This window comes from Ranitomeya imitator, chromosome 5 (assembly GCF_032444005.1).
Source record: "Ranitomeya imitator isolate aRanImi1 chromosome 5, aRanImi1.pri, whole genome shotgun sequence".
Taxonomy (NCBI): domain Eukaryota; kingdom Metazoa; phylum Chordata; class Amphibia; order Anura; family Dendrobatidae; genus Ranitomeya; species Ranitomeya imitator.
The window spans coordinates 64,935,633-64,962,019 of NC_091286.1; the positions used below are offsets into that span (position 1 = coordinate 64,935,633).

The 26,387-nt window shown below is 40.9% G+C and overlaps 1 protein-coding gene across 3 annotated transcripts in view; it reads left to right on the plus strand.

Annotated features, from left to right (window-relative positions):
* KIF16B (kinesin family member 16B) overlaps positions 1 to 26,387 on the plus strand; it is a 414,534-nt gene that overhangs the window by 309,394 nt on the left and 78,753 nt on the right. For all 3 annotated transcript variants that reach the window (XM_069768754.1, XM_069768753.1, XM_069768755.1), the window contains 2 exons: positions 2,807 to 2,929; positions 19,083 to 19,172. In XM_069768754.1, the coding sequence (XP_069624855.1) occupies positions 2,807 to 2,929; positions 19,083 to 19,172 (213 nt within the window). The remainder of the gene's footprint in view (positions 1 to 2,806; positions 2,930 to 19,082; positions 19,173 to 26,387) is intronic.

Consider the following 26,387-nt stretch of genomic DNA (forward strand, 5'->3'; position numbering starts at 1 on the left):
ATGGCCTATAAATGTCTGTTCTGTTCCTGAGCTAAGGATCTCGGTGCTTAGCTGAGATGAATCTGTGCTGCACTTTATGTACATGCTCAGTAGAGACCAGTGCTGTAGAGTCGGAGTTGAGATGAATCTGTGCTGCACTTTATGTACATGCTCAGTGGTGACCAGTGCTGTGCAGTCAGAGTTGAGATGAATCTGTGCTGCACTTTATGTACATGCTCAGTAGAGACCAGTGCTGTGGAGTCGGAGTTGAGATTAATCTCTTCTGCACTTTATGCACATGCTCAGTAGAGACCAGTGCTGTGGAGTCGGAGTTGAGATTAATCTCTTCTGTACTTTATGCACATGCTCAGTAGAGACCAGTGCTGTGGTGTCGTAGTTGAGATGAATCTGTGCTGCACTTTATGTACATGCTCTGTAGTGATCAGTGCTGTGGAGTCTGGGGTCAGGGAAATTTTGTGGTCTGAGGTTTGGCTTACCGACTCCATAGTCCGGGTTAGGCTTACGACCACTAGCAACTAGCTTACTGTCACTATATCAGTGGGCATAACCATGGTCCTGCAATGCCTGCACATCAGGAAGGAGACATGGCAAATCAGAAGAACTATACCAGATTTCTAATTGGAGTTGTTTGCTAATATTATTAATACACTAATACATATAGGGATAGGATCTTGGGAGATGGGAATACCCCTTTGATGCTTATTTAAAGTTGGATGTTCAACTTTGTAATGGCATATTAGGCTCTTGATCCGCCAGCTATACAGTCTACTTCTTCAAAATAAGATACTCAAATGTTTTCTAAGATTTGAAGAGGCTCTTAAGTGTGTGGTATAATGTAGCTGTCTATTGTCTCAGATATCACCTAAAATATTTTAGATGTTGAAAGTGGATGAATCACATTGGCTACAATTGCTCTATTCCAACTATTACACTATGTTCACATGTTGTGTTTTTTGCTGCATATTTTGGCTGTTTTCTAAATGAAACTTTATAGCTGCTTTTTACAGTACCAGCAAAAGCTGTGAAATTTCAGAAATCGCTTGTTTTTTTCTGACTCAATTGCTTTTTTGAAAACTGCAATATGTCAGTTTTTGCATCATTTTTCACCCATAGAAAACAACAAGTAAGTGCAAAAATGCTGCTATCTGTTTTTGCAGTGTTTGGTGGGGAAAAAAATTACAGCAGGATATGAAACACATTTATTTTCTTAATTTTCCCCAAACTTAAATTTTACCATAATGTCTTGATGTCCTCACATGAACATGGCTGCTAGTATTGGCACAGGTTTATTTTAGTGATGTGTTTAAGGTAACAATACCCGACCATCTCCGTACCCTACCAATATGTGAAAATGAGCAATGTAGTACCAACTCAGTGCTCTAGCAGTGTGTTAAAGTAAACAATCTACTACCAACTCAATTCCCTCCCAATGTGATAGGCAAACAATACCCAACCAGTTCAGCTTCTCCCACTGTTTTACACTTGCAATTGTGCATGTTATTCATGAACTCGTGTAACCTTAATTCATGGCTGTACTTCATACATGAAGCCAGCTTTTTTGTTCAGAATCGTAATTTTTGCAAACCTTAAAAACTTTTTCTGCTAAATATTGTAATCTAATTTCCCTGTTTTCCAAAAACCTTTTATGGTTTCACATCATCTTTGCATTGGTGGCTTAGCAACCTGTATTGCATATGCTTGAAAGGTAGAAGCAAAGCTGAACTTTAGGATCCTGAAATATGCAGCAAGAAAAGTAGCAAAAAGCTGCGTCAATGCCACCCTGTCTTAGGCCTCCTTCACACGTCCTGATATTTCCGGTACTGGAAAAACCTGTACCGGAGATATCCATGTGTGTGTCATACATGTGGCAACCGTGTGCCATATCAGTATCGCACATACCGGCGCCTGAGAAAAGCCGGCACAGTTTAAGCTGTTCTCATGCCCCGGGTGCTGAAGACTGCTCACATAATTGTCGCCTGATCTCTCTGTGATCATTGTGAGCAGGGGACAATGTTGAGTTGTATTCAGCTCCCACTGTCTACATCGAGTAAAATGAAGAATAAAATAAAAAAACACATTATACTTGCCTCAACACCTAATCCCCTGAAGCCATTGTCCCCTGTAAAAAAAAAAAACAAAAAAAAAACCTATCTCTGACCTATCCAAAATTGAAGGAATCCATAGTGTCCCACGCCGTAATCCATCTGTGCAACATTTGCTTATCAGCATGAACGGTGGTGGCCTGAGGCGACTCCTCATGCTGAAGAGCAGGGGAGAATGACTCGCTGTAGCGAGAGCCGGCCCATGAACTGCCCTGACCTCCGTAAGATCATTGCAGTTCACCGCAGAAACCATCTGAAAACTCTCTTAAAATCCTTCTCAAAATCTCAAAACTTAAAGTTTACCTTCAGTTTCCCTCAGCTAAAAAGACTTTGTGTGCACATACAGTAAATGGTGAGGAACAGAAACCCAAAACATGAAAATTTTATAAAAAAAAAAACAAAACATGAAAAACCTTATAAAGTGCGAGTTATTTCAACATCACAGTGCATGCAAACTGGAACTTAAATCTCAAAGTAAGTATTGTTTTTGTTCGCACATACTGGTTGTGTGGGTGGTATAGCAAATTTAGCTATTGCAGTAGACCAAAAATGTGATTTATTGTCTTTTTAGGTTATTTGTAGTGATTTATATTAAAAAGTGAATTTTTTTTGTGTAAATAAATATCTTACTCAAATTTCTTATTCTTGTTTTTTCTTCCTTGTCCAGCTCACACTTATAAATGTCCTCTTTTATTTCCCTGCAGCGGTTGGTTTCGCGCTCTCTAGGTGTAAATCCTGATGATCTAACTGATCCAGTGAAAATAACAATACCTCGCTATGTTCTTTGTGGACAAGGAAAGGATGAACACTATGAGTTTGAAATAAAGGTAATTGTAACTGTTGTGTTCACCGTTATAAATCATCATTTTTGTATAAATTAGTATTTAATTTTGTATTATATTGTATGTTTAGAGAAAACGTGTAATCTTACCTTCAAACAGAATTTGCCCCTTTTCCAAGTCTAAAGGCTTTGTTCCATTTGCCCAATTGATTCGCAATCAGTGATGCTTCATAACTGGACAGGTTGATTTCACAGAAGTGTTATTGACTTGGAGTTACATTGTGATTAAGTGTAAACTTAATTTTTTTGAGCAGTGTATAAAGGTTAGACACAACATTTCTTGCTGCCCTGCATCGAATACATATTTAGAGCTCCCTAATAAGTGGTGGTGGTCTTCTTTCTTGTGTTGATAGACACCTTCTTAAAGTTTAAACTTATTATAACTACTAGATTTCCCCCCCCCAAAAAAAAAAAAAATCTTATTTATATATTTTCTTTTATTCTAGTCTGGTCATGTAACTAATAACATAAATTATTGGTTGAGTGGCATACTGATCCCCATTGTGTTGAAGGGAACCTGTCATGTTGAAAATGGTATCTGATCTGCAGACAGGAGGTTATAGAGAAGGAGGAGATTATCAGATTTATATGCATGTTTTGAGGGGAACATTTTCAGTAAACCTTGCATGTTATTAATTGAAATCCTTGGTGCTTTTATGCATAGAGTAAAGTGAATGGTCCTAATCTGTGATTCACCGCATTTTCTGTATGATTGTGCATATAGAGCTTACTGTCAATCACTGATCGGACCGCCCACAGGACTCTTATACATACAAACGCCAAGGATTTCAATTAATAAATTACAAGTTATACTGCATCTTTTCCTACAAAAATCTATTTTCTTTACCATCATGTCCACAGATTAGACTGGATATACAACCTGAAAGGTTCCATTTAAAGAGTAACTTAACGTTTTGTTAAAGTGAACCGGTCATCAGGATTTTGCTGCGTAAACTACAGGCATTGTCAGGTTGGCACTGTTACACTGATTAAAATAACTGGGCTGAAAAAATCCATCTTGTGGTTGTTAAATCTTTGTTTTCAGTTAATGAGATTCTAGTTCTCCGTGCGGGGGGAGGGGTGTCTTTGGTGCTCTGGCCTCATCTTAATCCTTGTGGGCTTAAATGACAGGTCACTGAACTTTCAGTGACCTGTCTGTTATACTTTACATGTGCAGTTTATATTGTCTTTACAAAAAAAATTAAAGGGAACCTGTCACCCCCAAAATGGAAGTTGAGCTAAGCCCACCGCCATCCGGGGCTTATCTACAGCATTCTGTAATGCTGTAGATAAACCCCCGATGTAACCTGAAAGATGAGAAAAAGAGGTTAGATTATACCGAGTGCACTCCGCTCCACTAATGACCTGAGGTTAGCATCCTCAATAATCAGAACCTCCCACTCCCGTCTCCAAGACTTTACACGTGCTGCGCCGATTCTTTGGAATGCACTACCTAGGTTAGTACGATTAATCCCCAATCCCCACAGTTTTAAGCATGCCCTAAAAACTAATTTGTTCAGACTGGCCTAACGCCTCAATGCATTAACCTAACTATCCCTGTGTGGCCTATTTAAAAAAAAAAAACAAAAAAAAAAAAAAACAACATAATCAGGTTCCTCGCATCATGTTCTCATACACTTTATGCAGTTATTAGCCCTCTGTGTCTGTACTGCTACGTACTTAGGCAGTTAACTGGTTCATGCAGCTTTACATGAACACCCGAGCCTTATACTATGGCTGGTCTGAATAACTAAAGCAATTGTTACCATCCACCTCTCGTGTCTCCCCTTTTCCTCATAGTTTGTAACCTTGCGAGCAGGGCCCTCATTCCTCCTGGTATCGGTTTTGAACTGTGATCTCTGTTATGCTGTAATTGTCTGTACAAGTCCCCTCTATAAGTTGTAAAGTGCTGCGGAATATGTTGGCGCTATATAAATAAAAATTATTATTATTATTACTCACTTGGGTGGGTGGGCGCACTGATCTGATGGGCGTCGCGGTCCGGGGCCTCCCATCTTCTTGTCTTCACCTTGCGGCTCCGGCGCAGGTGTACTTTGCCTGCCCTGTTGAGGGCAGAGCAAAGTACTGCAGTGCACAGGTGCCAGGCCTCTCTGACCTTTCCCGGCGCCTGTGCACTGCAGTACTTTGCTGTGCCTCAACAGGGCAGACAAAGTACGCCTGTGCTGGAGCCGCAGCGTGAAGACAAGAAGAGGACTTCATCCTATGAAGATGGGAGGCCCCGAACCGGACCACGACACCCATCGGACCGGACCGCAGCAGGAACGCCCCTAGGTGAGTATAATCTAACATCTTTAACTCATCTTTCAGGATACATCAGGGGCTTATCTACAGCATTCCAGAATGCTGTAGATAAGCCCCTGATGCCGGTGGGCTTAGCTCAACTTCCATTTTGGGGGTGACGGGTTACCTTTAACTCGAGCAAAATGGCGCCAAAGGCGGCACCTGCACAGTAGCATTTATCGCTTGATTATAGATGATGATGTGCATGTGCCGCTGCTGGCACTGTTTTGCTGGAGCAAAGTTTTTTTTATGCTCCAACAAAACGGTGCCGGCACATGCGCAGTAGCATTTATCCGTAAGCGATGTCAATGCTCTTAATCTGCGCAAGCCCCACCCACTGGCACCGATTGAGAGCATCGCTTGCCAGTAGATGCTACTGTGCATGCGCTGGTACCATTTTGTTAAGGCAAAGGCACACACACAGACCTTGAGGAAGACGCCTTGAGCGTCGATACGCGTGGGTCTTGGCACCCACACAGCTTTACTGATTTGACATGACGTGCCTGCTGGCTTAGGATTGCCTCTATAGGTGTCGGCACTAGGGCTGGGCAAGAGATATTTGTGGATCGCTGAGGAGGACTTAGTGGGGTAACTATTGTGTATTGAGAATCCTTGTATTATAACCCCACCCGGCAATAGTATATTTGTGGGACCACTTTTTTCTGTGGCCTGTGAGTGACAATCTAATTGCCCAGCACCTTGGAACATTTATCTTTTTAATGTGCACACGTGCATTGGGTGTGCTGTCGGTATCGGTTGTGACTTATACTAAATGGTGATAAAGTATTTGCATTAGCTGTGTAGGGTGCAATTTATTAACATTTTCAACCAAAACAAGACATAGAGAGAGCAAGGTTAACATAAATGCAATGACATGAAACATTCATGAAGCATAAAAGTAAAATTAGAATAAAATAAAATAGCAAAACAATAAATACAGTAAATTCTTAAGGAAATATTTCCAGCCAGCGAGACCATTTTTTCAAAAAGGAAGGAAAGCAGCCATTCAGTAACGCCAATTTTTGTTCATAGGATTTATGCAAAGCCAGTTTGTCAATAATTCCTTGTGAAGAGGGTACTTTAGAAGATTTCCTAAAAAACCAATTGCATTCTTAGAAACTAAAAGCATATGTATAACAAGTTTCCTAAAAGGTGGAGTCAATTGATCTGCATTCAACGAGAGCAGGACCAACTGAGGAGACAGAGAAAAATCCGAACGTTTTAATATAATAGACATAAGAGAAGAGATTTCATCCCAAAAAGGTCTAATACGTGGACAAAACCAAAACAAATGGAAAAGGCTACCATAATGTCCACAATCTTTCCAGCAGAGAGGGGAATTGGAAGGATTAATAAATGCTAAGCGAGACGGTGAATAATACCACCTAGAGATAAGCTTAAAATAAGACTCCTGAAGAGCCATGGACATCGTAGCAGAATAAGTCAACGACATGGCCAGTTCCCAATCATCTAGAGCTACAGAAAGATTCAAAGTAGATTCCCATTTGCTCATGTATGGGGATTTTATAATTTTGAAATCATTATTAAAATACTGGTAGATATATTGAGTAGACCAAAATATGCTATGACCGGAGTTGCATAAAATATTAATTGCTGGAGGAGGGCGACGTGTCACCAGTGGCCTCAAAAAATGCTTTAAAATAATAAACTGCATAAAAGCCGATGAGGGAACACCAAACCTATCTTTAAGGTGGGTAACTGACACAAACTTGTTACCATCAAAGATGTCATGTAGTTTAGAGATTCCCCAGTCAGCCCAATTTGAATGCAGATCAAACGAGAAAACAGTAGCCAAAAAGAGAGGGGAAGTCTCAGCATAAGCTCCATCTTGGCAAAACCGCTTTTAATTTTGAGAAATTTCCGCCATGCTACAAGAACAGCTACAAAAATCAAATGATCAGACCGAAGCAAAGACTTAGAGGTGAATAAATTCATAATAATATTACAAGGTGGAGAATTTCTATTAAAGTATAATTCCAATTCCAGCCATGAAGGTGTATGATCTGCAGACCACCAATATAGACTCTGTTTAATTAGAGAAATAATAGGCCGAAACATTAGGAAAACCCATACCTCCACGCAATTTATGTTTATACAGTTGACTAGAGGCTATACGAGCTCTCTTGTTGCCTCAAGCAACCGATCAACAGATTGATGTGTGCCTGCAAACTGGTCAAATAGGAAGTAGAAACAAGTAAAGGAAGAGACCTGAAGACATAGAGAATCTTGGGAAGAATTATTGGTTTTACAATAAGGCATTTTTCCCACCATGATAACACTTTATCATCATACAAACCAAGCTCTTTAGAAATGGAAGCAATAAGAGAATCCAAATTGCTGGGAATCAAGGAGCTAAGGTTTCTAGAAAACCTCAGACCCAAATAAACAATATCCCTCTCCGCCCAACTCCAGGGCGAAATATCATTTATACTCCGGATTTGAGAATCCGTGAGATTAAATTGAAAATTTTTCGACTTGGACTTATTTATTTTAAAATATGAAAAAAAATGAAACCTTTTTAAGAAGGGTTTGCAAATGTGGAATAGAATGACAAGCATTTGTAAGGGCCAGGAGAATATCATCAGCATATAAACTGATTTTAAATTCCTTACGATCCGTGCGAACTCCCTCTATGGAGGGATTATCTCTAATGAGCTGGGCTAATGGCTCTATGGCAAGGGCAAAAAGCAGTGGAGAAAGGGGGCAACCCTGCCGAGTACCATTAAAGATAGGAAATGGGGAAGAAAAGTGATTGTTAATATAAATTTTTGCCTGAGGATCGGAATATAAAGCCATCATTTTATTTATAAAATCCAAATCAAAGCCAAATTTTTGTAGGGAACATTTGAGTAAAGTCCAATTTAAGGGATCAAATGCTTTCTCTGCATCAAGGGAAATTAAAGTGGAGTTAATTTTTTGGGAATTAATTAATTTAATAATATTTATCAGCCTCCTGGTACCTTCAATGGATTGCCGATGCTTGATAAATCCAATCTGGTCCGTGGAAATTAATTTGGGCAAAATAAGGTAAAGGCGGTTAGCTAAGACGTTGGAATAAATTTTGAGATCAGTATTAACTAATGAAATGGGACGGTAATTAAGTATTTGATCAGGACTACTGGAATCAAGTTGGGGAAGATTGACAGAAGACAAAAAGTAATCAATAGATCTCGCACCTGGAATGGGAAGAGAGGGATCAGACCGCAAATTATATAATTGATCGAAATATTGTGCAAATTCATTTGCAATGTCCTGTGGGTGGATGAGAGAAATGCCCTAAGGAGAAATTATCTTGTCGATTCGGTTACATATTCTAACCTTTTTAATTTTATTGAACATAAAACGAGTGGGCTTGTTAAAGGACATATAATGATTGAGTTTTGATTGTTTGACCGCAGAGTCATAAAATGAAAAAATTGTGGCCCTCAATTCATTCCTAAGATGGGATAAATCAGTCAAAGTTTTGGAACAATGGGTTGGGCTATTGGCCAATGCCAGCTCCAACTCCTCCTCTTTAATCAATGCTTGTAAACATTTAATTTTTTGGCGGTTAAAATTTTTAATACGGGAGGAAATATGAATGAGAGTGCCACGTAGAACCGCCTTGTGCGCGTTCAACTGGAGGAATGGCTTGGAAGGGTCATGCACATTCTCAGAAAAATAAAGGTTAAGAGATCTAGAAATTTCCTCATAGTATGTAGGATTTTGAAAAATAGAAGCATTATACTTCCACAATAGTGGATTATTAACCCCTTCATGACCCAGCCTATTTTGACCTTAAAGACCTTGCTGTTTTTTGCAATTCTGACCAGTGTCCCTTTATGAGGTAATAACTCAGGAATGCTTCAACGGATCCTAGCGGTTCTGAGATTGTTTTTTCGTGACATATTGGGCTTCATGTTAGTGGTAAATTTAGGTCAATAAATTCTGTGTTTATTTGTGATAAAAACGGAAATTTGGCAAAAATTTCGCAATTTTCACATTTTGAATTTTTATTCTGTTAAACCAGAGAGTTATGTGACACAAAATAGTTAATAAATAACATTTCCCACATGTATACTTTACATCAGCACAATTTTGGAAACAAAATTTTTTTTTGCTAGGAAGTTATAAGGGTTAAAATTTGACCAACGATTTCTCATTTTTACAACGAAATTTACAAAACCATTTTTTTTAGGGACCACCTCACATTTGAAGTCAGATTGAGGGGTCTATATGGCTGAAAATACCCAAAAGTGACACCATTCTAAAAACTGCACCCCTCAAGGTGCACAAAACCACATTCAAGAAGTTTATTAACCCTTCAGGTGCTTCACAGCAGCAGAAGCAACATGGAAGGAAAAAATGAACATTTAACTTTTTAGTCACAAAAATGATCTTTTAGCAACAATTTTTTTTATTTTCCCAATGGTAAAAGGAGAAACTGAACCACGAAAGGTGTTGTCCAATTTGTCCTGAGTACGCCGATACCTCATATGTGGGGGTAAACCACTGTTTGGGCGCACGGCAGGGCTTGGAAGGGAAGGAGCGCCATTTGACTTTTTGAATGAAAAATTGGCTGCACTCTTTAGCGGACACCATGTCACATTTGGAGAGCCCCCGTGTGCCTAAAAATTGGAGCTCCCCCACAAGTGACCCCATTTTGGAAACTAAACGCCCCAAGGAACTTATCTAGATGCATAGTGAGCACTTTAAACCCCCAGGTGCTTCACAAATTGATCCGTAAATATGAAAAAGTACTTTTTTTTCACAAAAAAAATCTTTTAGCCTCAATTTTTTCATTTTCACATGGGCAACAGGATAAAATGGATCCTAAAATTTGTTGGGCAATTTCTCCTGAGTACACCGATACCTCACATGTGGGGGTAAACCACTGTTTGGGCACATGGTAAAGCTCGGAAGGGAAGGAGCGCCATTTGACTTTTTGAATGAAAAATTATCTCCATCGTTAGCGGACACCATGTCGCGTTTGGAGAGACCCTGTGTGCCTAAACATTGGAGCTCCCCCACAAGTGACCCCATTTTGGAAACTGGACCCCCCAAGGAACTTATCTAGATGCCTAGTGAGCACTTTAAACCCTCAGGTGCTTCACAAATTGATCCATAAAAATGAAAAAGTACTTTTTTTTCACAAAAAATTTCTTTTCGCCTCAATTTTTTCATTTTTACATGGGCAGTAGGATAAAATGGATCCTAAAATTTGTTGGTCAATTTCTCCCGAGTACGCAGATACCTCATATGTGGGGTAAACCACTGTTTGGGCACACGGCAGGGCTCGGAAGGGAAGGCGCGCCTTTTGACTTTTTGAATGGAAAATTAGCTCCAACTGTTAGCGGACACCATGTCGCGTTTGGAGAGCCCCTGTGTGCCTATGCATTGGAGCTCCCCCACAAGTGACCCCATTTTGGAAACTAGACCCCCCAAGGAACTTATCTAGATATGTGGTGAACACTTTGAACCCCCAAGTGCTTCACAGACGTTTACAACGCAGAGCCATGAAAATAAAAAAAAAAAATTATTTTCTCAAAAATCATTTTTTAGCCCGCAATTTTTTATTTTCCCAAGGGTAACAGGAGAAATTTGACCCCAATATTTGTTGTCCAGTTTCTCCTGAGTACGGTGATACCCCATATGTGGGGGTAAACTACTGTTTGGGCACATGCCGGGGCTCGGAAGTGAAGTAGTGAAGTTTTGAAATGCAGACTTTGATGGAATGGTCTGCGGGCGTCACGTTGCGTTTGCAGAGCCCCTGTTGTGCCTGAACAGTAGAAACCCCCCACAAGTGACCCCATTTTGGAAACTAGGCCCCCCAAGGAACTTATCTAGATATGTGGTGAGCACTTTGAACCCCCAAGTGCTTCACAGACGTTTACAACGCAGAGCCGTCAAAATAAAAAATCATTTTTCTTTCCTCAAAATTGATGTTTTAGCAAGCAATTTTTAATTTTCTCAAGGGTAACAGGAGAAATTGGACCCCAGTAATTGTTGCGCAGTTTGTCCTGACTATGCTGGTACCCCATATGTGGGGGTAAACCACTGTTTGGGCGCACGTCAGGGCTCGGAAGTGAGGGAGCACCATTTGACTTTTTGAATAAAAGATTGGCTGGAATCAATGGTGGCGCCATGTTGCGTTTGGAGACACCCTGATGTGCCTAAACAGTGGAAACCCCTCAATTCTACCTCCAACACTAACCCCAATACACCCCTAACCCTAATCCCAACTGTAACCGTAACCCTAACCACAACCCTAACCCCAACACACCCCTAACCACAACCCTAATTCCAACCCTAACCCTAAGGCTATGTGCCCACGTTGCGGATTCGTGTGAGATTTTTCCGCACCATTTTTGAAAAATCCACAGGTAAAAGGCACTACGTTTTACCTGCGGATTTACCGCGGATTTCCAGTGTTTTTTGTGAGGATTTCACCTGCGGATTCCTATTGAGGATCAGGTGTAAAACGCTGCAGAATCCGCACAAAGAATTGACATGCTGCGGAAAATACAACGCAGCATTTTCGCACAGTATTTTCCGCACCATGGGCACAGCGGATTTGGTTTTCCATATGTTTACATGGTACTGTAAACCTGATGGAACACTGCTGCGGATCCGCAGCCAAATCCGCACCGTGTGCACATAGCCTAATTCTAAAGGTATGTGCACACGCTGCGGAAAACGCTGCGGATCCGCAGCAGTTTCCCATGAGTTTACATTTCAATGTAGACCTATGGGAAACAAAAAACGCTGTACACATGCTGTGGAAAAACTGCACGGAAACGCAGGGGTTTACATTCCGCAGCATGTCACTTCTTTCTGCGGATTCCGCAGCGGTTTTACAACTGCTCCAATAGAAAATCGCAGTTGTAAAACCGCAGTGAAATGCGCAGAAAAACCACGGTAAATACTCGATAAATCCACAGTGGTTTAGCACTGCGAATTTATCAAATCCGCTGCGGAAAAATCCGCAGAGGACCAGAATACGTGTGCACATACCGTACCCTAACCCTACCCCTAACCCTACTCCTAACCCTAACCCTAGTTCTAACTCCAACCTTAGTGGGAAAAAAAAAATCTTTATTTTATTATTGTCCCTACCTATGGGGGACAAGGGGGGGGTCATTTACTGTTTTTTTTATTTTGATCACTGAGATAGGTTTTATCACAGTGATCAAACTTCACATTGGAACGAATCTGCCGGCCGGCAGATTCGGCGGGCGCACTGCGCATGCGCCCGCCATTTTGGAACATGGCGGCGCCCAGGAAAGAAGACGGACGGACCCCGGGAGGCTAGGTAAGTATAAGGGGGGGGAGATCAGGGCACGGGGGGGTGGATCGGAGCATGGGGGGGTGGATCGGTGTGCGGGGGGGTGGATTGGAGCACGGGGGCGGGATTGGAGCACGGGGGCGCGGACAGGAGGATGGGGGAGCGGAGCACAGATCGGAGGGCTGGGGGGGGCCATGGGTGGGGGCACAAAAGTGTTTCCAGCCATGGCCGATGATATTGCAGCATCGGCCATGGCTGGATTGTAATATTTCACCAGTTTTTTAGGTGAAATATTACAAATCGCTCTGATTGGCAGTTTCACTTTCAACAGCCAATCAGAGCGATCGTAGCCACGGGGGGGGTTCACCCCCCCCCCCCTGGGCTAAACTACCACTCCCCCTGTCCCTGCAGATCGGGTGAAATGGGAGTTAACCCTTTCACCGGATCTGCAGGGACGCGATCATTCTGTGACACAGCATATGCGTCACAGGTCGGATTGGCACTGACTTTCATGATGCATACGCTGTGTCACAGGTCTGGAAGGGGTTAATAGTGACCTTCAATCAATTTGGCAATGACAGGGGCATGATCCGAAATGGATTTATTACCAATGGATATAGAGAAAAATCTAGGGAGGGAGAACACAGTTGATAATATCAGATCAATGCGAGAAGCTGATAAATGGGAGTCAGAAAAATACGTGTATTCCCTTGAAGTGGAGTTTAAACATCTAAAGATGTCATAAAGTTTGTGAGTAAAAAGCCAATTATTTAAGGAGGGGAAGTTTAGCCTATTTGAGGATGAGGCATCAAGTATATTATCAGGGACCAAATTAGTCTCCTAAAAGTAAAAGAATGCCTTTTTTAAGTGGTTCAATTTTTTTAAGCAACTTATCTAAAAATTTAATTTGACCCCTATTCGGAGCATAAATATTTACAATTTGACCCCTATTCGGAGCATAAATATTTACAGTTGTGTAAATTTGGGAATTTAACTTGCAAACAATGACATGAAAATGACCATTCACATCAACCAATTCCTCCAATAGTTCAAACGACAAGGAGTCTCTGATCAGGGTCATAACGCCTGCCCCTTTAGAGGGACCAGAGGCTTCAAAAACATGTGGGTAATTTTTTAGGGCAAATGCAGGATGATTATGCATGTTAAATTTAGTCTCTTGCAGGCACACCAAATCCGCAACAGATTTATTAATTTCCCTCTGAAAGGAAAAACGTCTATTCGGGCTATTAAGACCCCTTGCATTATAGGTAACCAAAGTAAGCACCATGAGATAAAAAAGAAAGAAAATTTTGGCTTTAGTAGGCAATCACCGGCTGGAAAGTAAGAAAAAGAAATCACTACCAAGACTAAATAGACAAAGAAAAGTACAAACTTTAAACTTTACAGTACTAGAGCACTAGAGGGAAACCAAGAAAATGGCTCTACTTCTTGTACCGGGGGGAAAAAATCAGTGCAGCGCAAGGTCAAGTAGACCCTCATTAGTACCAATAACAAAAATTTAAGAATAAACAAATGAATAGTAGAAGCACAATATCATACAATATTAGAAAACCCAGGTACGCAAATCAAAAAATGACACATTGAGCTCAAGTGACATGGCCTGGACCTGTGGAAATAGATGCAGGTATGGAAGAAATAACACCGTGGGATTTCAAAAATAGGAGACCCTCCTCAGGTGTAAGAAAAACTGAATTTTTCCCCCTACAATTAAAGATGAGCCTCAGAGGAAAACCCCACTTGTAAGGAAGGCCTTTCTCAGAATGGAGGTGAGTGATCTAAAGTGCCTCCGACCCTCAATAGTTGCTTTGGACAGGTCAGCAAACAACTTAAGATGATGATAGGGTTCCAGCAATCCTCTTTTAATTGTGACCAGGTTTTGTATTTTCTCTTTAATATGATAAAAGTGAATTTTTATGATAACATCTCTAGGGAGGTCTTTAGGGACAGAAGGAGGCTTAGGAAGACTATGGATATGATCTATAATGAGATCCGTATCTGAAAGATTGGGAATCATCTTCCTAAAAATCCCCTTAACAAACTCAGGAAGCTTAATGGGCGAGATATCTTCAGATATACCTCTATTTTAATGTTGTTACGACGGGATCTGTCCTCTGGATCTGCCAACTTAAGCTTCAACTGACTAATATCTGACTTAGTCAGACTCTTCCTTTAGGGACAGTGCATGTGTCTTTTCCAATTCTCCCAGTCTAACTTCATGGTTATCCAACTGAGAAGTTAAAAACTCGAGAGTCCCCTGAAATATTTTTGTCTGGTTGTCCATATGAAGACACAATCTGGCGCTAAGTTTATCAACCAGAGTATTCATACATGCCTCAAGCGACGTCGCATCATGAAAGGTACAAGACAGGGAAGACCTAGATGGTTCCTTGGTCCTTGGCTTAGACTTTTTTTAAACTAGTATTGGGAGAGTAATTAGTAGAGTCCTCTTCCGAAGAGTTGGTAATGGAGGACCGCGTTCCCCCCAACTCAAGGAACCCTTCCTCTTTGAAGAGGAAGAGAGATCCATGGTCTCAGTAGGAATGAGTGAAGAGGGAAGTTCCACACCAAGCTCTGCTAAGCAAGCTTTAGGCGTGGACGCGGAATGAGAGTGGGCCTTTATAGAGGACTGTGAGAGCTCTCTCTCAATAAGAGAACGAGACTTAACTGGACTTGGCAAATTAACCGAGTCCCTTGAAGAACCACGATTAGCCTGTGGGTCTTTATTTTGTTTTTGAGCTTTAGAAGAAGCGGAAGATTTAGCCAGACAAGGTCCCACCCCAATGTGCTCAGATGAGTACAAAATGACTAGGCAATTACAGCCCCACCCCCAAAAGGAGAACCGAGGGAGCAAGTGCCAACCAAAGCAACACAATACCTAATATGTAAATAGGTAGATATATAAATATACAAAACAAATTTGTTATAAGCTTTATGATGTACAATAGCAAATTGTATTGTGGTACCGTATTAGCCAGAAATATCGATGTGAATACTTTTCTGCCCAATGATGACAGAAGTATTCTAGGAGTGATACCTTTATTGGCTAACCAGAAAATAATGTTTGCAAGCTTTCAGAGCACAAAGGCTTTGTGCTCTGAAAGCTTGCAAACATATTATTTTCTGGTTAGCCAATAAAGGTATCACTCCTAGAATACTTCTGTCAACATTGGGCAGAAAAGTATTCACATCGATTACAAGCTTTATATAATTATTATTATTAATTATTTGTGTATTAATTTGATCTGTATTGTATTTAATATATTCAGTTATTCTATTATTTTTATATACATTTTATAATTATTATATTAATCACAACCAACTCCCACTTTATTAAAAGTAACTTCTAAAAGAAATGTACCAAAAAGACCTGTTCAGGCAATAAAAATGACCACCCCTTCCCCACCCTCAATGAAACCAAGCAAGCAATCAGTCAATATTATGCAAAGACAGAGCAGCTGTAATCTTCTGTAGATGGAAACAACGGTCCTTGACAGGATCTTCCCAGGCGGTGTGCCCAATGAAAACCGAAGCAAAATAGATCCCAGACCCCCCGGTTCACAAGGGGCAACCCCAAGGAAGTCTTCTGAAGTTGTTCCGAAGCAATTTGAGCACTTACTAGAATATCGCAAGCAGCGATGACATCACTGAAGGGGATGAAGATGGTGCCTGGAGCCGTCCGTGGTAGAAGCTTCACCCCGTTGTGCTAGGTGCAAATACAGTTAAAAGGGGACAAACCCCCCCAGGAGGGTAGAGGCACACCCAAGGAAGGTCCAGGGAGGTGTTCTGTTGTGGTTTGTGACACCGCCCGATTAGCTGTAACGTCACTGAGATGAAGGAAGATGGCGCCTGGAGCGGACCCTTACAGAATCCTCACCCCCGGTGTGCCAGATCCAAACGTAGTCAAAAGGGGGCGAAAAAAACACGGTTGGGTAGGGGCACATCTAAGGAAGGTCCAGGGAGGTGTTTCTTGGTAGTCTGTCACACCACCCGATTAGCGGTGACGTCACTGAGGGAAATAAATGCCGGACCACCAGCGCTTATGACAGGCTGTGACAGGGCCCTCAAACATGATGTGCCTGGTACAAATTTGATTTAAAAAAAAATAAAGGGTAAAACCCCCCCAGATGGCCAGGGGCAACGCAAAAAAAAAAAAAAAACCTCCAGTGATGTTATTAATAGAAATTAACACAATGTCTTCAGAAGAGCAATAGGGGTTACTGAGGTAATCATAGCGACCTCACAGACACCAAGTAAACCAGAAAAAAGGCACTAAAAGAAAGAATTGTTTAAAAATGTCATTAATCCACACAAATGTATTTAAAAAATAAAAAAACACAATGTTTAAAAAGAAAAATTGTAGTCCTGTAGTTTTTTACCTCAGAAAATGAGTCACTCACAGGGACAAGCTGTTTGATGACGCCATTTTAAGTCTGTCATCTTCCAAACAGGATAAACAATCCTAGGATTATCCGATTAAGGCAAATAATGTCTCAAAATGTGCACAATAAGTTTCTGAATAAAAGTAAATATGAATGGAAGCAAAAGTGTTCAAAAAAGTCGCATTATATGTTGCGTTAGATGGTTACCTCAAAAGCTTGCACGTTTTGCGACCTACATCACCTGCGCCTAAGCCACGCCCACATTGATTTGACTTTGTAATATATTTTGTTACCTTACTTTGCTTCCATATATCTTAAACACTATGCTGAAAGTGCTGGCTTATCTGCCTAGTTCATGCTATCTTACTAGCTGACTTGAACTGCAGGTCTAGCTAAGATCTGTGCTTGGTGAGTTTCTGTGCTCCGCTCCCCCCATGCCCAGACACAACTTCCTTTGTGAGCCGGTGGAGGGGAGCAGATAACCTCACTCTTTAAAGGAAGTCTGTTATCAGGAAAAATGCCATTAACTTGCAGATATGGGGTTAATCAGCAGGTTAATAGCATTACTAATCTACTTGGTGCACGCACTTAGCCAAGTTCTGCGGGGAGAAAATGAACTTACCCAAGTCACCGGAATGAGTTCAGTCACCTGTCTGAAAATACACTACGATAGCTCTAACCGCGCCCCTGGCACTGACTGACAGCCAGCCCCAATGCAGAGCAAGTGACAGTCATGGAATACTCTATACTCAGAGCGGTGACTGAACCCGTGCTGGCGCCAATATCATGGCTGAAGCCCAAACGCTGCCGGAGGGAATAACATTCATTTTCTCACCACAGCGTTTAGTTAAGTGTGGGCACTTGGTAGGTTAATAACTCTATTAATCTGCAGACTAACCCAATATCTGCGGGTTAATAGCGTTTTTTTCTGGTGATAGGCAGGTGCAGACGACCATGTTTTTGATCCAAGTGCAATTTGACAAAACATCAGATCACACTCGTACCAATATTATTCTATGGGGCCGTGCACATGTCTGATTTTTTTCCTCGAACAGAGTCTGTCGCAGGAAGAATTGTAGCATGCATGATTTACAGCTGTTATTCGGATTGAACTCAGCCATAGAAAGTCAGTGAATCCGTGGAAAACATTGCAACTCGGATGACATCTGAGTGCGGTGCAATTATCAGAGACTGACAGATTGGAGATTTTTTTTCCCATTTTCTCCTCATTCGAGAAAACTGGATCACACAGATCAGTGTCTGATTCTTAAAACCGGTCCGATTTTCTCAGATTAGAGAAAATATGGTCGTGAGACCCTAGCCGAAGTCTCGACCTGCAGTTTAAATTGGCTGCTAAGACCAAATAAACTAGGCAGACAAGCCAGCACTTTCAGCTCGGTGTTAAATTTAGGTGCCAGCTATGTTTTTCTCAGAAATGCTTTGGTGTTTCAGAGAAAGCATAGATTTAAAATGCTGGTCAGGAACGAAAAAGTCTTTCCAAATATCCTAGAGTGGAGTGGGGAGAAACTAGCCAGGGGCGGTGGTGAACTAGTCACGTTTCTCCTTATTGTCCTTGGGCGGCTCTTCGATCTGTGTTTTCTCTGAAACATCGGAGTGTTTCAGGAAAAAATATACCTGACTGCGATCGTGCAGCCAGACTCTGATCCATACTGCCCTTAGGCACCATGAATCTAGTAACAGGTTCCTTCTACAGCTAAATATCCACACTTTCGAATTTTAATTGATTCTGTGAAATAATTTACATTTTCTTCACCTGAGTTACACTAATAGATCTCCGCCTCACAAAGGAGCACTGATATATCAGGGAACCCAAATCTGAAAAGAAGTCATTTTAATGTGTTGTCATGGATTAGACAAAAATGTTGTCTTCCTAAAACAGTGTCCTCTAATCACGGGTAGTGACTGTCATTGTTCTTTTAAACTTTATTGAACCTAAGCAGCAGTCCCACACCCAACCCGTGGGCCCTTTAGCTCTTGGTTTTTATAGAATGTGGTCATGTTTTTCTAATCTATTCAATTACTAATCATTGAGAAAAGTTGCCCCAACAATCTCTTTTGCGCTTGTATATTACTTATGGATTCAGTATTAATAACGGGGGCTTGTACTATTTGTACCTTTTTGTCTTCTGCAGATAATTGTCTTAGAAGAAACTTGGACAGTTTTCAGAAGATATAGCCGATTCAGAGAAATGCATAAAACATTCAAGTTAAAGTACCCCGAGGTACAGTATTTTTTATAAACGTTGTACCGTTTGCATTTTAATGTGCATTTTGGAGAATGGATGTTTCCGTAGCTCGGGTAGGCAAATCCCATTCTTGATGTGCATTTACCAGTATTTGAGGTATAAAGTACATCAAAAACACATTCAACACTTGCCACCTGTTCTGTTTCTTCTCCAAAAAAAAAAAAAAGATTTGCTTCCCAATGGAATTACTGGCAAAATTCACTCTTTATTTTGACAATTCAGTTTTGGTTCCCCATCAACCCTGCTGTGGAGCCATGAAAAAATCACTGCTTTGGTACCATGGGGGTCTATATGACCCTAGGCTCAAAATCATCATATTTCATTAAAATGAACATGCTGGCTGTTCAGAATAATCAAGTTGTATTCTGTCATCATTTCAGAACACAGTTATGAAATCAAACGTAACTTTGAAGTGATTTATTTGTCATCATCAAACACAAACTGAAATTTATACCAAAATGCTTTACTAACAACTAAAGTATTCAAATTCAGTAATAAAAATGCACAATAACTGCAACGGTGTGGATTTTAGTAAAAATATAATGACAATTATCATCGCCAGTGTCAAACAGAATAGCACTTTGTTCACTGTCTGAATCCGATGCGGCATCAAGATCTGCATCACTTTCGACCCATCTCAAATGATCTTCCAAATTACCTTCGTTATCAGTATCAATGTCACTACAAGCATCCAAAGCTGCCAATATTTCATCAGGAGTCATCGCAGTTCGTCTAGCCATCGTTTTATTTGCAATTATATTACAAAACCTGTGAATAAACAGAAAATATTAAAAAAATGTCAGACAGTAAAGGTACTATGGGGTCAGGAGTGTCCCAAATACAGGAAATTGAAAATAACTTAGAAACAAAATTGAAAAACAAATTCAAAATATCATCAACCTAAGCAGAAATATGTTACTTGAAAATACATAGAAGGTCAATGAGATTGACCAGTTTTAGAAATATTTCAATTTATTCAGCGCTGGGGTCTATATGACCCCATGGTTCCACAGCAGGGTTAAGGGATCATCCTGGGTAAAATCCATAAGTTGGCTGTATTATAAATATGTAAATGCAGAATTTGTACATAAGGGGAAGATCCTAAATTTATTGGTTTCTGCAATGGAGGTTTACCTCTCCCCGTTATACACAAATTTCCAACTTTTTACATGTATTATATAGCACCAAGGTTGCTGCTATCTGGGTAGTTTGGAGGGGGGGAAAGGATTTTTCTCTTCATATTTTTTTTTTTTTTTTTTTTTTAAGTGTCTATTTTTTTCTTTAAGTCGAATCTTGTGCAAATTATTTTGACAGCATTGGATTATTGTACAGGTCACGGTAAATGCTACTTTTGTCAAAATCATTGTTTTGAAGTGTAGAATTAATCAACATGATACATTGTGGTTTTGAAAAATGTTAGCTGTCAGTAATTTAAAAAAAAAAAAAATCAGGTTGACACTTCTGCATAAAACATTTTAACATATAATACCATAAATGTATGATTCCCTGGTATTATCTTTAGTGGTCTAGAGAGGTTTATGCTTTAATACTCAAACTCTGGTGGTCTAAGAAGGAGAAAGGATCAAATTGATCTGTACGGATGAATCTTAGCTGTGGGCTCAGACAAGGAATCTCATACTTTTTCATATTTTGTTTGTATAGGTTGGGGTTTATGGATCAAAGTAGACAAGTTTGAAACCTCATGTTAATACTTTCCTCCCTGTATTCCCATAATAATAATTTGATCAAAAATTTGACCAAATATGTGTAAAAGGCTTTTTAGCAGAAGCAAACACTTTAGATTTACCGTATATTTGTTGTATTTTTTTCTTTGGTGATTGACTGGGTCACTATCAGTAAACACTGCAGGATGGACGCTGTGTACTTGTGCAGCGTCTAGATGTGACAGCATAGTAGATGAAACTTCAAGAAATCCCATGCCCACTATGCATCCACAGACGTCCGCGGCTCACCTGGTGAGACGGACATGCGGCACGTCTCTCCAAACCGCAGCATGTCAATTTATCTTGCAGAGACGCTTGTCTCATCAAGAGAAATTTCACCCATACAATCTATTGGACACGGTGAATCTGCCTGGTTCAGTGAACACATGCGGATTCAACTGCGTTTGGATGCAGCTAACATGCACTGCGTTCAAAGCGCTGCCAGATCTGTATTGTCGGCACATACACTCAAAGATGAGACTGCTGCAATTTCATGTTTCCCACCTTTGCTACTAAGAAACTTTTAAGTGGAAAAGTTATTTCCAGTAAAACATAAAACAGAAACTTTATATTAACTGAGAAGCCACCCTTATACTATGAGAATAATGAAAAATTATCTAGCGGATTTTTGTGCTTGAGTTATTTTTCATGGATGTTTTCAAGGTTAGTAGGTAGGATAAATGCCTTTAGGCCTAAACAATCAAGCAGGGCACATTTTTAGTAAACCACCCCAAGAAATCTGGGGTCATGAGTAGTCGTGATGCTGCTAGAAGAGAGGAACTTGGAGGATGGTTAGAGAAGGCTGATTTTGTCATAAAAAAGTAGATGCAGTAGAAAGGAAGAACATTAAAAAGGCAACGGACTTAGTTTTTTTTCAATCGACCTTTATTACTTCAACAATTGTATTAAAAATAGACTTTTAGAAACCCATTCATCAATGGTTTCATGTCTGAATTCTAGCATAAAAGCTTTGAAAAGTCTCAATTTAGGCACAACTCTTTACACCACTTTTAGTGATAAGCGAGTGTACTCATTTCTCTGGTTTTGCCGAGCACGCTCGGGTGACCTCCGAGTATTTGACTGCTCGGAGATTTAGTTTTCATTGAGGTAGCTGAATGATTTACAGCTACTAGCCAGGCTGAGTACATGTGGGGGTTCCCTGGTTGCTAGGGAATCCCCACATGTAATCAAGCTGGCTAGTAGCTGGAAATCATTCAGCTGCCATGAAAATTTAAAGCTCCGAGCAGTCATAAATACTCAGAGGTCACCCGAGCGTGCTCGGGAAAATCAAATCAACGAGTACACTCGCTCATCACTAACCACTTTCTATCCGGTCCGCTGACATGAGCAGAGCTGTGGCAGGACAAGGCCATGGTGACTGCGGCTCATCAAATTCATGACCAACGGCACTGTTTGATACCCCACAAATCTTACTCAAGCAGGAAATGGAGTAGGATTTGTGGCATAGAGGTGCTGACTGCTCGTCCAATGCTACTAATTTATGAATAGGTGTGAGCTTTTTCGTGAATTAGGTGTGTCTGACTCCAGCTTGCCCCCTCATCAACACCAGCATGAACAACCCCGATCTGAATGAATTCAGCACTAGGTGTCCACAACCCTGATAGTGAGACGGCTGTTTGAACCAAGTAGGATACCATTCAACATTCTGCTAGAGAACTTTGTTTTACTAAGGTAGAGTACATGTAATCAAGAATGGACAAAAGATTTTGGGCCAGTAAGCACAGGTTCCCTTTTTTTTTTTTTTTTTTCCTTTTTTACGCCTATGCCAAAAAACGTATTCCACATCGTAACCATGATGTAAGAAGTATCTTTTCTCCTGTGTCTTGTTAAGCATGCCAAGATGAGGAGACTTAAAGTCACAATGCTTCTCTAGGAAATATGCAGGTTGTCTCTTCAGAGAGGAAGCGGACTAGAACTCTAGTGCCACCTGTTGGAAGTAGCAATACTAAAAGTCAATGTTGACCCTTTAACGAGCCTTCTCACATGACTTGGCATAAAAGCCAAAACCAGAATCTCAATTTGCAGACACTGTGTTTTGGGGTACTGCCCCTTATCCGTGCAAAGTGTGAGATCTGGTTTGGCTGTGAGAGGCATCTGACAGGGATCTAAGGGGTAACGTTTCTCCTTGCAGAGAGTGACATGTGAAGCATGCCGAGATGAGGAGACCATGAACGGCGGCACCATTAGAGGTATGTGTAAGTAAACCCTATTAGAATGAATAGCTGGGTAGTACGCACAATCGACTGCCGCTCTATGCAGCCAGTATCTGCAGAGATCCCGGTTCTCTGGATTGGTGGGGGCCACGATGATCAGACCGGTTTCCCCCCAGCAATCAGAAAGTTAGGGATAACTTTTAAGCTTGAGAACACCTCTTTAAGCACTCAAGACTTATTAGCCTGAACTTGTTTTGCTCAGAAATGTTCCATCCAAAAGTCAATAGATTGGGGGATGGAGATATAATATTAATGCAATCAACATGGTAAAACAGAAGTGAGAGTGGGTAACAACTGGCCATGTCTCTGAATATCTTGTTTCATATGCTTTGTGCTGTCATACAGATTCACATTCAGTACCAGACTTTAAATAGACAGATCTTTTAAAGAATATGTTGATGCATTCCCCACACCCATATCACAGCATAACAAAAATGCTTTTAATTCGGGAAAGATGGCAGCCATTTTTTTTTTTAATCATCCACCTTTTTGGAAACATCTGTCAAATTTTCACTGGATACATTTTGACAATTCAAAGTTCAATTTACCGAAGATTATCATTTTGTCTAAGTAGAACTTTTTATTAAAGGAATCTTGGGCAGCATGAAATTCAGATTCATTACAGTAATTGGTGTTTTACTCTTTTTAGAGAAAATAGAGATGGAAAACGAGCCATGTACAGAGAAAGTAAAACCTAGCTTTTTCTATAGAGGGAGCCGACCTGAATTTCATGCTGCCCAAGTATTGGATAGCGTTAAATGACAGGTTCTCTTTATGTGTAGTGTAGTAGGTTGGATATGTAATTACAACTTGTACTGTAATTAAGCCACAACTTTTGTCTGTAAATAAGCTCCCTGTATTCAGGTGGCATATCCATCTGGGTCACAGTACTACGGTAGCACGTTCACACTGATCGGATTATGTTGGCTTAGTTACAGGTTACAATTAAGGAAAATACTGCTGGTTGAAGGAAATTTTTGAAGTGTGCAAGCTACTGTCACGTCTCCCTTCATCTAGTGATTGCTGTCATCGAGCTAACGTTGTCACTGTCAAAACAGTGTAAATATGATTTCCTCGCAAGTTTTGCCTTTTCACGGCGAGCACCTGTGGCCTAATTATTTTGTATTTTTAAAATGTAATCTGCACGGCTGCCGCAAGCTTCTTTGCTAATCCGTCGCATTTAAACCAGATGAGTTCAAAAGGCGTCAATGAATAGTAAGTGTCGGAAAGCCACACAGCCTGTTTCGCATTTCTTATCCCTTTTAAGTTTAGAAAAAGGTGATACTTCCAGGAATGAAATGTAAAACTGTTTTAGGCAGTTCTGTTAGATTCCTATAGATTAAAGTATCCAAAGTTTGGGAGAGGAATATGCCTGCTGAGCCGCCAGCAATATCTCGGCCTGTGTGGTTCCTATTTTCTTATCTAATCACTGAGCTCCTTGGCTAACAGATTCAAGTGCCAAATCACAGCAATGCGAGGCATTACTGAGAAATGCTCCTCTCTCCTAGAAGACTCATTTCTCTATTTCCTAAGAAGAATCCAGTCTTGTAAGTAGATTTAGTTTGTTTATATTTGATTTAAAGGGTTCCTACACTTTCCCTAAACAATATGGTTATTAGACATTGTTTTTCATTACACTTAATATATATTCAGCAGTGCAGACACTATTATTATTATTTATATAGCACAATTAATTCCATGTGCTGTACATAAGGGGTTACATACAAAGTTATAGATATCATTTACAGTAAACAAATTTACGATAACAGACTGGTACAGAGGGGAGAGGACCCTGTCCTTGCGGACTTTCATTCTACGGGATAATGGGGAAGAGGCAGAAGGTCGGGGGTGCAGTAGCTCCAGTGGTGGTGAGGTGGCAGAATGGTTATTGCAGGCTGTAAGCTTTCCTCAAGAGATGGGTTTTCAGGTTCCGTCTGAAGGATCCGAGGGTGGTGGATATTCGGACTTGTTGAGGCGTGGAATTTCAGAGGATGGGGGATATTCGGGAGAAATCTTGGAGGCGGTTGTGTGAGGAACAAATATGTGTGGAGGAGAGTAGGAGGTCTTGTGAGGATCGAAGATTACGTGAGGGAAGATATTGGGAGATTAGTTCAGAGATATTGGGAGGGGAGAGGTTGTGGATTTCTTTGTAGGTCAGTGTTAGTAGTTTGAACTGGATACGTTGGGGAATTGGGAGCCAGTAGAGGGATTTGCAGAGGGGAGAAACAGGGGAGTAGCGTGGAGAGAGGTGGATTAGTCAGGCAGCAGAGTTTAGGACAGACTGGAGTGGTGCAGGAGAGGTAGCGGGGAGGCCACAGAGGAGGGTATTGCAGTAATCGAGGCAGGAGATGATGAGGTTATGCACAAGAGTTTTAGTAGATTGAGCGCTGAGAAATGGACCGATTCTGGAAATATTTTTGAGTTAGAGGTGGCGAGAGTTTGGACGTGCGGGTTGAAGGACAGGGCAGAATCGAGAGTTACTCCGAGGCAGCAGATTTCAGGTGAGGGAGAGAGCATGATGCCGTTTATCATAATAGATAGGAAGGGGAGGTACGTGAGATGGAGGAAAGATAATGAGTTTGGTTTTGTCTACATTGAGTTTTAGGAAGCGAGAGGTGAAGGAGGAGGATATGGCTGATAGACGCTCCGGGATTCTGGACAGCAGAGAGGTGACATCTGGGGCAGAGAAGTAGATCTGTGTGCCGTCTGCATACATGTGGTACTGGAAGCCATCTAGGCCAAGGGTATTGATGGGAAAAAAGTAAGGGCCCCAGGACAGAGCGTTGAGGGACTCCAACAGAGAGAGGGCGGGATGAGGAGGTAGTGTGGGAGTGGGAAACGCTAAATGTGCAGTCGGGAAGATATGAGGCAATCCTGGACAGGGCAAGGTCTTTGATGCCAAGGGAAAAAAGAATCTGTATCAGTAGGCAGTAGTTGACTGTCGAAGGCAGAGGACAAGTCGAGAAGGAGGAGGATGGAGAACTGTCTGTTAGCTTTGGCTGTGAATAAGTCATTAGTAATTTTGGTCTGGGCAGTTTTGGTGGAGTGGTGGGGTGGAAGTGTATTATGGCTGTCATGATCAGTTACATGTGTGTATATACTGTATGAAAGTGTAATTTCCAGGTTCAGTTTATAAATTGCTGGTGGCTAACAAGATAAAGGTTTCCTTACCTATTAGGGGGCGTTTATACATAATTTTTTTCTGCATTTGGGGCCCCGTCAGGACTTACATC